The sequence below is a fragment of the Pseudochaenichthys georgianus genome, chromosome 5 (assembly GCF_902827115.2).
Source record: "Pseudochaenichthys georgianus chromosome 5, fPseGeo1.2, whole genome shotgun sequence".
Classification (NCBI taxonomy): Eukaryota; Metazoa; Chordata; class Actinopteri; order Perciformes; family Channichthyidae; genus Pseudochaenichthys; species Pseudochaenichthys georgianus.
In genome coordinates, this window is record NC_047507.1 from 26,919,932 (window position 1) to 26,934,675 (window position 14,744).

General features: G+C 39.2%; 2 protein-coding genes across 2 annotated transcripts; both read right to left on the reverse strand.

The window, feature by feature from the left end:
* Window positions 1-273: 273 nt before the first annotated feature.
* tgm5l (transglutaminase 5, like) lies at window positions 274-6,655 on the reverse strand. Its single transcript, XM_034082525.2, has 14 exons — window positions 6,649-6,655; window positions 6,335-6,517; window positions 5,823-6,059; window positions 5,135-5,253; window positions 4,642-4,770; window positions 4,144-4,321; window positions 3,777-3,912; window positions 3,283-3,386; window positions 2,919-3,158; window positions 2,741-2,803; window positions 2,440-2,649; window positions 2,191-2,348; window positions 1,397-1,533; window positions 274-932 (listed from the first exon to the last, which is right to left on the reverse strand). Exons 1-14 carry the CDS (start codon window positions 6,653-6,655, stop codon window positions 779-781), a joined length of 2,055 nt encoding a protein of 684 aa, XP_033938416.1. The 3' UTR covers window positions 274-778.
* A 4,488-nt stretch (window positions 6,656-11,143) lies between these two features.
* pxmp4 (peroxisomal membrane protein 4) lies at window positions 11,144-13,403 on the reverse strand. The gene is made up of 4 exons (XM_034083504.2): window positions 13,254-13,403; window positions 12,958-13,020; window positions 12,020-12,218; window positions 11,144-11,888 (listed from the first exon to the last, which is right to left on the reverse strand). Exons 1-4 carry the CDS (start codon window positions 13,364-13,366, stop codon window positions 11,625-11,627), a joined length of 639 nt encoding a protein of 212 aa, XP_033939395.1. The 5' UTR covers window positions 13,367-13,403; the 3' UTR covers window positions 11,144-11,624.
* Window positions 13,404-14,744: the final 1,341 nt, after the last annotated feature.

Genomic DNA, 14,744 nt, shown 5'->3' on the forward strand with positions numbered 1-14,744 from the left:
GTCGAGTTCCATTTCATTTCATAAAGTTACACAACTCGGAGGCATTCGACACGAGGGATTAAATAACAGATGAACAAAAATTGTGAATTACATATAATCTCAAGAGGTCTGAGAAGCATCTCATTCAGACTGAACTGCAGTGACCTATTTTAGACAAAGATCTCCCCCTTCAGGGCAGAAAGAGAACTACATACTTACAGAATAAATTGTTTTAATTATTTTATTTATTTTCATACAAATCAAATAATAACACATTGATATCAGTTTGTGAAATATGTGCATTTTCACGGCTTGAACACAGAAATAGCAAAATAGATATTTATAAAAAAATAAAGAAGAATAAGATTCAACTTATTGTCATTACGTAGTACAGGTACTATGTAACAAAACGGTTTCTCTGCATTTGACCCATCGTAGTGTTAGGAGCAGTGGGCTGCCATTATGTACGGCGCCGGGGGAGCAGTGTAGGGAACGGTGCCTTGCTCAGGGACACCTCGGTAGCACTTGGTCTTTCCGGGACTTTAACTGGTGACCTTCCAGTTGCCAAGCCAAATCCCTATGGACTTCGCCACCACCGCCCCGTTTTAATTTACATTCACATTTATACCATACAAAGCAACAGAAAAACATAAAGTTTGACAGTAATCTGAATGTTTCCACTGCAACTGTTCTGGCATCAGTCAGATTACTTTTTACAATATAAATACAGAATTTCAGCAATGCTGACAGTAAGTAAGTATGATGTGACACACAAACAAAAAGGTATACAAAACAGGATTTAGGCCCTGCAGACAGAGACCATCTGGAAGCCTCTGATGGTGGAGTTGATGTTTGAGAGAGCCAGGCTGGCCTGCAGCATCTTTGCTCCCACCTTGCTGGGGATGAAGGTGATCCTCTGCTTCACACTTCCTCCTGGACGCAGTGGGGGCATCCTGTAATAAGATCAACAAAAAGTTAACAAAATGTAAAAATACTACTACCATTCCTTGTTTGCAATAACTGACGCTAACTTGTGCTAAGCTACAATTATACGTTTTAACCATGTAAATGTCTTAACATGTTGTTTATGTCTTCTAATTGAACACTTCCTGTTATCAAGCAGCCTATAATTACACTTCAATGCCAGTCAATAACTATCTGCTGCGTTCCGCATACAACAGTGGAATATTTTGTGGATTATCCTAGCTAAGCCTGCCTGAAGATAAACATAAGCAGAACAATTGAAGTGAAACAAGCTCACATTCCTCCAACAAAGACGAACTGTACTGTTATGTACGATACACAGTGACACTCCTTTATTTAAGCATTACTCAGTTTTATGATATTGCAACCACGCATGATATGCACTCAATACGTACAAAAGGAAAAATATATGAAGGCATGAAATCTTCCTCACCTGAAGTGAACCTTTCCTTGGATCAGCCCGGCCCCGGCTACAGTCAGTACTCCGCTCACCATGTGAGAAAATGGGTTTGTGAAGGTCACTGAGGCAGTCCGCTCTTTGCCAGGCACAATGGATTCTTCATTTGTAATCTGTAGGGGGAAAATGTGTTAATGAACCCAGATGATTGAAGTAAATGAGCCCTTAAATAACACTTAAGTAAACCAATGTCCATATGTATGCACTTTCTACAGCTTTAAAGTAAGTCATATATTGAATAAAAACCTCACACCTAAGAGTTGTTTTTTTCTACTTCACCTTCACACATGAGACGTAAATATTCTGGATTAGATCTGATTTTTAAAGATAAGGTGAGTCTCCCTAGGCAGTGGATGTTAAGAAAAATGGCAAACAGCTAGTTCTGCATCGATAAAAAAAAGAGTACTATAGAAAAGCCAAGATGTTTGTAATTTGGCTTAGTTTTGGGGAATTGTTTCCTGACTTTCCAAAAATCATAAACTAATACATGTCGAAAGAGGGGAGAGCTTGTAATGTCATTAGTGAAGTCAAGAGGGGTTCAGTGGAATAGTGCACAGTCTGAGAATTGGAAACCCCCAATCTACGTGCCTTGCGTACACTACTCCTTTGTGTAGCATCTATTTTATTGATCTTTTTTATGTCTTTGAGCACCTCAATACCACAAGTATTATTATGATTACATATTTGATATTGGTGGTTGATTTGGTAGTTGTGTTTTTTAGTAAAAAATTCAAATTCATATTAAAAACATGTTGAATAATTCAAGGTACCTGTATGATGAGCTGAGGGCTGGCAATGTTGAACTCCTCCGAGGCCAGGACCCGCTCCGGACTGTTCAAGTCCTCCAGGACCACAGCCAGGTTGATCAGGTCGTCTCCCACCACGTCCTCATACTCCACCTTGGTGATCTGCTGCTGAATCACCTTGACTGGAAATACCAAGAGCAGAAAGATGTTACCACATAAGCCTTTGAGAAATGAAACTGTGAGTCTGTAGTCAAGAGTATAGTGGATTGTTACCTTCCATTGGTCCCAGTTTTACAACACCATGACTTTCCCAGAAGGTGTCTGAGGGGCTGTTGTTGTATTCTTTGGCCTGGGCGTTGAGATGAATCTTCATCATCTTGGCAACACTCTGCTTGTTGGTGACTTTCACCGTGAAGCAGACAGGCTCCCCAGCAACAGGAGTTTGGTCCAGGCTCAGGACCACCAACACTCCCCTGGACGAGCCTGAGAGATAAACATGAAGAAAGCCAGTGTATGAGATTACATGCGTTTAAAGATGACAAATCTGATTTATGTTTTCAAACTTCTAAATTACCTCTGTGTAACGTTGAATCCTCTGACATTCTGGAACTTCTCGATGAAATTGTTGAAGTAGGGCCTTTATTGAAAAAATAGATCAAAATGGTGAGTGTTCATGCCTTGGAGTGAACAATGTATCACATCTCTGAATTAACAATTGAGCAAATGAATTAATTTGGATTTTTGATACATACTTTTGATGTATTTGTAGTCTCCTGTGATGTTCTGCAGCCTGGGGAAGCTGATAGCTTTGGTGCAGATGAGGGACCCCACTCTCTCTGTGTCCTTGCTGTAGTTGACCACCTGACCCTCGCTCAGTATGACAGAGTGGACGTCTGCGCTCACCGTGGCATACATAAAGGGGATGTCATAAATCAGGTCAATCCGCCGATCCTTTACTGCTTTGACTGGAGCTGGGCCGCAGCAGAACACTCCTGGGAAAAAAGAAGGGAAGAAAATACATTTATAGGGATGTTTGTTCAAGGAAACATGTTCAAACAGGAAGGACCAAAGAAGTGAGGAGTTTCTCCCAAATGGAAAACAAGGTTTCACACACACCTCCGCTTCTCTCCTGGGGGGTCGGGTCCAGAACCTGCCAGCCGTCCAGCCCAGAGCCCAGGTCCCTGCGAGTCATCCAGCACTCCACCCACACATGGAAGTTCCTGTAGAAGAAGAGCCAGAATAAGTTATCAGAGAACATGAATATGTTTTTTTTTGTGAGAAAATTAAATAAATCTCATCAATGTCATTTGCATATGTCTCATCAAGCCAGTGTGTGTGATGGGGGCTTTGAGGTGTGTTTTGGGGAGTTTTGTGCATTTGGTCGCAATATTACCTTTGCTGACAACTGCTTTTATTTCTATCCTTTTTTTCTTTTCTTTTTTTTTTAAGAAACAAAAGTGCTGGGCTGAACAATGTTGAAACATGTTGGAGTTTTTGAATTATTAGTTTCGAACCCTTACTCCTTTTTTTTTACTATACAAAGAAAATATCAGTAAAACAAAAAACACATTTGATGTGTGAACAGATCCAATAGTTAAGTCATTACTGACCATATGCTGTCTTTGCTGCGATTCAGCTTCTGCCCGGTTTCGCTGTAGAACTCCTCAATCACCAGGTTGTCATTTGTGTCGTGAGCGGAGTTGAAGTTTGTGACGACACGGGAAGGAATGCCAAGAACTCTCATCACTGAAAGACGTAATAAAAATGACTCATAAGTCGACACCCTAATAAAAAATATCTGAACTCTGCGTGATGGGAACAAATGTATCTGGTGTGCGGCAACACTGATAAGACATCAATCATGACATCATGTTTAAGTGGTTGATATCTGTTTACTGAAGATCAAAAAATACAGTAAAATTAGTTCTTGGCAGACAGTTTGTATATGATTTTTCTCCAGCATCATTAAATAATTACCTGTGCACATGACGGCTGCAAACACCCAGCACTGCCCGTACTTGACTGGTTTGAAACCAGACTCAGCCCACTGCGTCAGGATGTCCCCACTGCCCGTCCACAAGGAGGGGTTCACCCCCTCTTTGAAGTCACCGGTCCATTTCCCTTTCAACACGCCGCGGTCATCTTCACTGTTGATCTGAACATAAAAGAGAAGGTGATTTCCAGTTTCCATACATTGTAAAGCAAGCTGGGGCATCTCACATCTTCAAGAGGAGTCTCTGTGACAGTTTAATAACTATTTTTGATTGAGTGTTGCACTGCAGTAATAACAGTGTGCCTGCATGTGACCTTTCAGAACTTTGAAGGAGAGATTGCAATTTCCCAATTCAAGCCATGTCATGTTTTAAACCAGCAGAAGAACGTTGGTACATTAAGTCAATATCAAAACATTGGTGAAACAGAACCATGGTGATTTTGAAGTTTAGGTTTTGTTAATATGAATCTTTTGGCACTCACCATGGCAGACACCACCCGGCCGATGTATACGGGGTTCTTTCGGTTCAGGTAGTCCATTCTTTTGTTGGTTTGGTGCTGAGGGCTGACTTTCAGCAGTTGTAGGCAAGCCTCCAGAACACCAGGCTCAAACTGCACAAGAAGAAAGAAATAATTAAAGATGTAGTGATGTTTGGAGTTTATTCAGATTCAGAATGTGCTCTCAAGTGACTAATGCATGATCTGAGGTCAGGTTTAGGACAGGGGATAAATAAAGATCAATATTTAGGTTGGTTTTGTCCCTGTTGACATTTGTGTGCAAAACCAACATTTACTTTTCCCACACACTACTTTTCTGTTTTCTGTGATAATCCAAAAAGCATTATTACTATGCGAGTGAAAACAAGCAATACATACTACTTATGTTTACTTAATGGAAAACAAAATCTAAGAAACTGATTTAACTCAGCACCTTGATATTTTCTTTTTACATTATTAACAGATATGGTTTTAATACCTGATCGAAGGACCATGGTCTTGAAACAGGGTTCATAGCTGTCCCGATGAACAGCAGCCCTGAGTCGTTCTGGATGTACTCTTCCCTCTGATCCTCAAAAGGAATGTACACAACATCCGCTGCAAGAAAGAAACATGTTATTTAGTAAGTCCTCAAGTTTTTTAAAAGCACATCACTGTATAATGGCAATTATACCCCATATATAATTAACTTCATTAAAAAGGATGAATAAAGGAAATAAATCAGATTGGTTATTAAAAGAAAATAGAAACGCTAAATGTGTGTTGGTTAAAGATAGAGAGAATGTTATTGTTTTTCCCACTTTCTGAAAGTCAGAAACTAATAAAGTCTTTAGGACAGACCTTGTTTTACATATTTTATATAGTTGACTTATTTCAAACAGCAATATCAGGCTTTCTTGGCTTAACTGTTGAGGGTATTTGGGATCAAATCATGTAATCATGATCCCATAGGCAACAAAGAACTGATCGAAACTTAAAATAAGGCAGGGTAAGGGGTCCCTATTTCCCAAGCTTTATCAGAGGGGAGGCCCACAGTCTCAGACTTTGAAAACCTCTGCAATCAGATTTTCTGTTTTGGTTTGCATCAATACAACAAGCCACCAAGGCCTTCTGAGCCCGAAAAACGTTGTATGACATGTATAAAAGCTTCTGATAAGTTCACCCACCACAACACCAGGGATTGCAGAGCAGGGTGAATTTGCCGAACGCGCAGCTCTTCTTATTGGACCCCCGAGTGATGGCACACATCTTGAATGTGTGGCAGCCCACTGAGGCGGAGGCAGGAGAGGAGATGAAGACGGATGGGTTCTGGAGGTCAAGGCTCTCTCGGTCGATGTAGGCTTTCCAACGGGTGTAAGAAACCTTCTTGGAGAAGGTGACTGGCATGGCCACATACATGCGGCCTGCAGGAGAGAAGAGGTAGAGGGGTTTAAAATGGTTGTTCAGACTGCAAACAGCAGTCATTCATCTTATAATGCACTGTAACTTCTATGCCTGTACTTGTTATGTACATTTTATTACCTTTGCTTTTTTTTAATAAAGTATATAATGTGTTTCCACTGCACTATTTCTTCTTGATGTCTTTCATTTTTGTAAAGCACTTTGCATTGCCTTGTGTGGAAAGGTGCTATATAAATAGACTTGCCTTGCCTAATAAAATAAATAAAAGTGGGACTACCTAGCATGACTTGGACCTTCAGATAGTCTGTCTTGGGGTTGAAGGCTCGGCCCTCCAGCTGCAGGCTGATTCTGATCGGGGCCCCTCTTCGCACCACCAGGACCTCCGAGCTGCTGAAGCCATCGGTCCTGTGTCTCTCCAAGTTTTCAGATATTTCCAGGTTGACATCTTCTATTTTCAAGTCTGCAAAAATAAAGAAATCAGAAGTCAGAAGTCATAGTGCACCAACATTACAAATATCCGGAACAAATATGCTACAGTTAAATGTTAAAATGAGCAAAGAGAGAGGTTGCATTTGCCAAGACGAATCTCACCTTCCATTTCTGTGTGTCTCAGTGCAGTGTGTCAATACTGTCAGCCTGTAACGCTATATAAACCTTTGTCCCACCCTTTGAAGGCATTTCACGTGTGCTAACGAGAAAATAAACTGGTTTTCTCAATTGTTACTAAGGCCCACAAGTTATGAGTCAACAGACGCCCCAAAATAGGACACCCCTCCTTGTTCCCTACAGTATGATACACCTTTACATTTTCACTTGTGAAGGACATCTTACGTGAGAAATCAGACTCACCCTGTGCAGAAGAAAAGAGGTGATTACGTTAGTGAGTTCAGGCGTGAACTCTCGCACAGTTTTGAAATACAGATGTGAGAGCTGTAGAAGGAATATTAAAGCTAAGATAAGTGGATTGATAACCTAATGGAAATGTGGTTAACATCTATTCATACAGCTCACACACTCTGTAGTAGTATTATCACAAATCATGTGCTGTCATGTGGGATTAGTCTGGCATCCTGCTATCTGCCATTTAAACGTTATGTGACTCCAACTGAAGCTGTTGCAACATGTACTTTGAAAGCAAGAGGTGATCGAGGTCATGAGAACAATAAAGAGCTATTTGAACATTAAAGCTTGTAAACATGTCACAGTGGATGCACAAAATACAAACATGAGCAGAATAGGACCACTTTAATGTATTATGTTCCGTTTCTTTTGTCTTCATTTATTCTATGTTCTTCTCAGACTTTGAGTCTGAATATGTTGTTATTGATTCAAAATGATTCAATAATGAGCATTTGTATTATCATCATGCCTAGATACTGTATTATTTATAGATTGGTTATTTTTAAAAGATTGGTATTTAAATAATTACTGTTGCCTGAGTATTTACTATTCTACTGCACACATTCAGAGATCTTTCTTTCAAGCTTTCTGGTGGGATGAAAACTTTTTCTATTTTCAATAGGCACTATTTTGTCAAGTGTGCTGGGGATAATTTATTAGCTAGACCAATAAACCTAAGACATACATTAAAGTATATACTGTATATACGAGTATAGTAGGCCTACTGTAGATTTGGCAGATAGTGTGGCACTTAATAGGGTAGCATGGTGGTACAGACAGGGTTTTATTTTCCTTTTTAAATGCAGGCACACATGGCCATGCACAACTAGCTTATTTTCTTTCTCTCTCTATCTACAAACACTCACGCACGCACACACACACACACACACGCATTATTGCTTACTCATCCGTTAATAGTTATAGGTATGTACAGTACACTGGGAGTGAGGCATTTCTGGAGAATTAATTTTAATTTGAAGTCACTAGAGGTATTGGTGCTCTATCTGTCTATCTATCCGGCACTGCAAAACACATTTTAAAGACAACATTTAAAGAAATGTAACACTTATTTTTGGTTACAGCCTGCACGATACAAAATGGCAAATTTTTTATGGTTGTGAGACAATCGGTCGAAGAACTTTATAAAACTTTGAACAACAATTTTGAACATTGAATCCTAATGACTTCTCAATTATTCTCAATTCTACAGGTTTTCATGAAATCTAGTACAAATAGTCATTCCCCCCTGGTAGTATTGTAAGAACTTTGATGGTCCCTTATAAATCCAACACCATCATCAGGTCAACATTTTTAGTTACCTAATGGTTTTTGACCAAACACCTGCAAAACTGACATTCTGAAGTCATATGGTAGTGTACTGGTGTTAGCATTAAGCTCAAAGCAGCATTGTGCCTGAATACAGCTTCACAAACCCACAATCCTGGCTGTTGACTCTTAGTCAGGTGCCAATTTAAGGGTGGAAATAAAGCATTTCTGTTATACATAAGCTTTAAGTCAACACTCACGTTTCGGGTACATTCAGCTCACCCATCAAAAGTTCCCACAACATCTAATGTGTATAAATCTTAATGGCAGTTTTGGAGTGTGCATGTGTAATATATCACTTTTTCTCTTTACATAAGGAATTATTAGGCACAATGACTAATGGCTGAGTTACTCAAGTACTACAAAGAAAAAGTCATGCCTATGACATTTTACTTCAGTACAGAAGTTTCGCACGGATAAATGGCCTCTTTCAGAGTGTTATATTAGTTTGTATATTAGTTGATCAACACTAAATTAAGTTAATGTGTAAGCCAGTCAAGGCTGCGTCATTCAATAAAAGCTGATCATGTGTTCTAAATGAAACTCTTTAATCTGCAAATAACTGTTTAAGTAAAAATAACTTCCAAATGAAATGTGGGGATATGAACACATGAACAGTATTTCCTTAAATGTAGTGGAGTAGTATCACAAAGGAGCATAAACAAGTACTTGAAGAACAGAACCTAAGTGAATAGACACAGTTACATTCCTAATATTGATGCTTAAGCATTTTAAAAGGTTTGATTGAAATGTCATTCATTCCGTATTAAACATATAATGATGGCACTCCTTGGGCTTACATAGATCATTATTAACTAGAGAATGCAATTCCTGAAGACATTGCTAGTGGGAATGCTTTATGCTGAAAATCTGATGCTAAACTGCTATGCTGAAATGTAATGTGTAAGAAGAAAGTGAAGAATTTAGATTGAAATGATACATGAACAATGGGGGCTTGAATGTGTGATGAGAGAAGAAAAGAAAGTGAAAAGGCTTGGAAAAGCAGCAGAATATTTGAACTGCAAACTTCTGAACTAACTTGATGTTGAATGATCTGTCGCCATGGCAACCACATTTGATGACACCCCATAATACGCTTAGATGCGTTGATGGCTGCATCGTTACCAAACCTGTCAAGTTATGAGAAAGCCGTGTTTCATGGCGAGCATTGTGTTGCCATGGCAACGGCATTTGAAGAAATCTCAAAACTGTCCCGTAGATGTCTTCACGGCTGGACTGTTAGCACACATGTGAAGTTTGAGCACTTTTTGAACATTTTCATAGGAGTTATAGCGACATCATGTTTTATGGCGAGGGATGCGTTTCCATGGAAACGGCATATGGTGAGATCTCAGATTTGTCGTAGAGCTGTTGAGGCATGGACCGGTGATATACAAGTGAAGATTGGGGGACGATTGGACCGTGTCGATTGGACTTACAGCCACATTGTGTTTCATGGCGAGTGGTCTGTCACCATGGCAACGGCATTTGATGACACCCCATAATGCGCTTAGATGCATTGATGGCTGCATCGTTACCAAACCTGTGAAGTTCTGGGCTGTTTGGAGTATATTCACTGAAGTTATGAGAAAACCGTGTTTCAGGCATTTGAAGAAATCTCAAAACTGTCCCGAAGATGTCTTCACGGCTGGACTGTTGAAGTCTGCTGCATGTCAGTTGGAGTGATGACATCATCGTGTTCCATTGCACAGGTGTTTATAGTTGAGCTAACGAGCTCTGGAGAGATCACAGGTTTCCATTGTTCTGAATGAGAGATGAACCTCTTACATGTGAACGTTTTGTGGAAGAAGAACGATAACAGATATCTGTGAAATTTCAAAACGTGAAGCATGTCAAGGAAGTTGAGTATCTGAAGTGTAATTTGTGTGTACTTTCGGGTTAATAATGTGGCCTTTTTGGCAGTTTAGATAAAGGTGTGCGGCTGCTGCCGTGAGGAAATATCTGCCTGAAATTACAATGGGCTTTAATAAAGTTGTTGTCACTTCATGCCCTCGAGGCACTTTGTTTAATGATTTTTGGTTAATTATTTGTCATTTTTCAAGCTACGAGATGTTTTCCTACGTTTGTCATGATAAATGATGTCCCAGGAATGTAGGGTTTGGGAATTATGGCAGTTTTAAAAAAATATATGAAGGCAAATTTCAAGATTTTCTACCCTCTAGCAGCTAGCTGAAGACATCTGAAGAAAACCTCTATAACAAGGTCTGAACCATGTTTAATATCTCTAAAAGTAAGAATCAGATTTAAAAGTTGTGTTACACGAATAATGTCAGAAAGATGTGTAACATTTTAAAGTTGGAATGAGGTTTCTGAGTGAAAGTATGAATGAACAGTTAGCAGTTGAAGTCGCATGAAGATTTGTTGAAGTCTGAAGATTTCCTCCATTTAAAAATGTGATGAATTATGGGATGTATCTCTGGAATTATGAAAGTTATGAATGAGAAAAGTATTAGCCATCGATTCCCGACCGAGCTGAACATTTTGATGTTTGAACGGAGTTTCTGCGATGTTCAATGCGGGAGGAGAAGCGCGGCAAAATACCGGCGGAATAATAATAAACTTTTCGTGCGTAAAATAACAGATATGTTAACAGCATTCCCACTAAATAACTCCAACATGCACATCCCGTATTTCTTGTGCTTGAGCTGCAGGCAGGGGTTTAAAGTTTTCTAGAAGAATCCAGCAGTGTGTCAATTCATTGACATTAACACCCCAGTAACTGAGTGCTTCATTACAACACAAAATACTCACTATTTTTTGTCAATATAACCGGAACACAGCTTTACAGAAAATAAACTTGTTAAAACTCCATTGGTTAAATATCAGTACTTCATATAGTTTTTAATAATGTTTGGGTTCAATGGAAGAAGTATCATGTTTTACCAAATCACTTGATACAACATAATATAACATCTTTGTGTCTCTGTGTAACAGCAATTTCACAACAGATAAAATGTCAGCCTGTTTTGCATTGAACCTCATTTTGTCTTTTATTCTGAAGCAGTTTAATAAAGTGACACAACCCTATAAATTAAAATCAGACAAATGTACAATCACACACAAATATCAGCAGAAAAATAATCATGTTGAGTAGATATAGATGTAAGGCAGATTTTTTTAAATAGAAAAGGAATTTCGAGTTATTTGACACACAGGGTATCTTTTTATGTCTAAGTATTCTACAAAAATCCTACAAAACAAACCATTCATTAATAAATTAAAAAGGCAACATTCAATAATACATGGAATATTAATAATTATAAAAAATAAGAATCAAATCATGTGTTGTAGAAAGCTGGTCCATACTGAAAAAAAAATGTCTATGGAGAAATCCTTGGTTTATTATAAACAAGGAAGTCCGTTATGTCGTGCCACACGTTGCTGTCGTGGTAGAGGTAGTTCATGGAGGACTGCAGGGAGGGCTGGAGGGTGTGAGGGTAATATTCAAACAGCCACAACACAACACCCCACACCAGCGTGGCAAAGAGAGGGAAGGGGTCGTGTTTAGGCTGGGGGATGAACCCTTTCTCCACAGCCAGCCGAGACAGGGCGAACAGGATCCTGGACAGCAAGTACATGTTGATCTAGAAAAGAGCAAAAAGTCTTAATGGATTGCACACATTTCCCTGAGCAACTACATAAATGGTGGTGGATGGTAAATAAATAAAAATTAGCAAATGTTAGAAGAAAGGTATATTTGATCTGCGATTCATACCTGGCTATTGATGTTGTTGTTATTTCCAAACACTAACCAGCCGCCAACACAGGCGGCCAGAAAGGAGTGAGACTGCAAACTCTTCCCCTGGCACTTCTCCTGCAGGGCTTGAAGTCCTTTGTATGTGAACACAAAGTACGCCAGGTTTCGGGAGTGGGTGTACGTGGCGTTCAAAATGGCTCTGAGCTTGTCTTTCAAACTATCAGAGGGAAGAGAAATTGCAACATGTTTTTTGCAACGCTGCCAGGAACTCAGAGAAACTGGCCCTTCAGCTGCCTCCCAGGGAAGAGCTCTCTCAACAAGAGAACACTGACACAACCAGGGTCAAAATCACAGCATGTGATTGATAAAGAAATGTAAAGAGTTCCAACATTTATTTATTTAATGCCTCCATTTAATACTTCTATTAAATGCTTGAGCTATGTCCGAGAATAAAGTACCATTTCAGAATTCAAATGCTTGAAATAATAATAATACCGTAATACTGTAAAAAGTACCGGCTAAACGGATTGGATTGCCGCCCTGTCTGTCAGCCTTCCATATCGTGCACGCACAAATGTATCTCGTGCCGTCATTGGGCGTGCCGTCATTGGGCGTGCATTGCAGCAGTACTTCAATGACTCGCCAGCAACAGGCGGCCACTTTCACCAGTCTGCTGACATCATGTGCGCGTTCATGTGTGTTGGAGGAGGTGCTCTGTAAGGAAGGGGCAGATTCTTTTCCGCTGTGTACTTTCAAATGTTAGTGCACTCGAGCTGGTTTCTGAAACTTACCTACCCCGCCTTTAAGTTATCATGAACCATAAGGTCCCCTCTTAATATTTATATATTTTTTTAGATTTAAAATGTTAGATTTAGAATGAGATTCTACATTTTCATATAGTGTTGTAATAGCACGGTACTTTTTTTCTAAACATTAAATACAGCTCGAACGCTTACCTGCCACTTCTGAATAGGAGTGTCATAACAAGAGCATGAGGAGCTCTGATTTTGGCCCCATATCTGAGAGGAAGAAAATACACACAATAATGTCACTGCTGTGTAGAAACATAACAAGGTCAAATATTGCAGTTAATACTATTTATTAACTTAAGTTACCACACTGGCTCCAGACAATTACATTTAGTCACCACTGCTCAACTACAGCTGATAAGAACCGTGAGCTGGTCTGTGGTAAATGAGTACACCGACGTTATTGTAGCTTAGCTAGTTTGTTATTTAATGTTTTAACTCACACGGCGCCATTTCTGAATCCTTTCAACACGGCCAATGCCGCTTTGTACTTCTCCTGCTGAAGAAGATTATTGACGGTGTACAGAAGAGTTTTTATCAGATCAGGACCTGCCATGACTTCCAACAGAGCCCACCGGACACAAAACAGAGTTGCACACACATTCCAGAGAGATGTGTCACAGTGAAAACTCGCCGAGATGCACCATTATAACCATGGTTCCTACGCACATTCAGTTTACCAAAAAATATCTCCGCCGTTTTGTGAATTAACAAACTAAACTGTGTTTTAAAGTATATAATGTAGCCTATATATTTTATCTCAAGAGTGTACCTTTACTTTCTGTGTTATTGATGTTGGCATAACAGTTTTGTAGTGGTGTAAGACATATTACGAGTAAAGAGTAGCCTAACTATAGTACAAAAATACTCCGCTTTATGTAACGATATCACATTCAACAATTTCCTTACGTATTATCATTGTATCATAATATACTGAATGTAGCCTACTGTACACTTTATGCTGAATAGGCTTTTTCTAAATCACGTTGGTGATGGGCATTAGCCTACTTTAGACTTTAGAGCTTATGACATGTCTCAACATCCTTTTATGTAAAGGTCCCATGTCATGGCCATTTCTACTGATCATAATTCCATTGTTGAGGTATACTAAAATAGATGTATATTGTGCAATTTTCCAAAAATCGCATTGGTGCGATGTTTGTATATAGTATACTATACGGCCGAGGCTATATACAGGACGGTCCTGTACACAGCGCCAAATGGCTATATACAGGACCGTCCTGTACACAGCTCTCTGAAATGGCTATATACAAGACGGTCCTGCACAGAAGCCCTGAAATGGCTATATACAGGACGGTCCTGTATATAAGGTCTCTGAAATGACTACAGGACCGTCCTGCAGCTAAAGTCAAATGACTATATACAGACCAGGCATAGCATGCTTACGCAAGTTTCGCGGGTGGTAATGTAGGGATAGGATTCACAGATAAATATTCTCACGACAACATTATTTTCAATGAGTTTCCCCTCAATATAAAATTGTTGCAATTAAATCTCTTTCCATGCCAATTGCTTAGCTTTTTATGCTGATTTCAGTCTTTTTTTTGGCTTATCTTTTTATGTTGTTTCAATCATTTTCTACTTTATATTTTCCAATGCACAATGTTTTACTTGTAAAGGATATCACTGCATACTTTAAAGACTACTCGGTTTTATTAAAACTGAAGGTTTTTTTTTAAAGAATACGCTGACATTTCGTTGACGTGTAGTGATTTTGCATTGAAAGCAACACAAATCATTTATCGGCTACGCCGGCATTTTTATTTTCGAAATCGGAGAAACCGTCTTTTGAATTGTATGTAGTATGCTGTACATTTTTGTAATTTATCCTGCTGTAAACGTTAATTGTACACCAATTATATCCATATTTCTGTAGACTACATACAAAGCCATTTCAGGGCTTCTGTGCAGGA

Bases quoted from the DNA above. Each gene is read 5' to 3' on its own strand.
- tgm5l (XM_034082525.2), bottom strand. The intron at 4,322-4,641 runs GTGAGTGCCAAA...TTTTATGTTCAG, and splicing joins GCCGGGTGGTGTCTGCCATG to ATCAACAGTGAAGATGACCG. The intron at 3,913-4,143 runs GTAATTATTTAA...TACGTCTTTCAG, and splicing joins TGCAGCCGTCATGTGCACAG to TGATGAGAGTTCTTGGCATT.
- pxmp4 (XM_034083504.2), bottom strand. From the start codon at position 13,366: ATGGCAGGTCCTGATCTGATAAAAACTCTTCTGTACACCGTCAATAAT. The intron at 12,219-12,957 runs GTAAGCGTTCGA...TCCCTCTGATAG, and splicing joins CTCCTATTCAGAAGTGGCAG to TTTGAAAGACAAGCTCAGAG. The intron at 11,889-12,019 runs GTATGAATCGCA...GCTCTTTTCTAG, and splicing joins ACAACAACATCAATAGCCAG to ATCAACATGTACTTGCTGTC.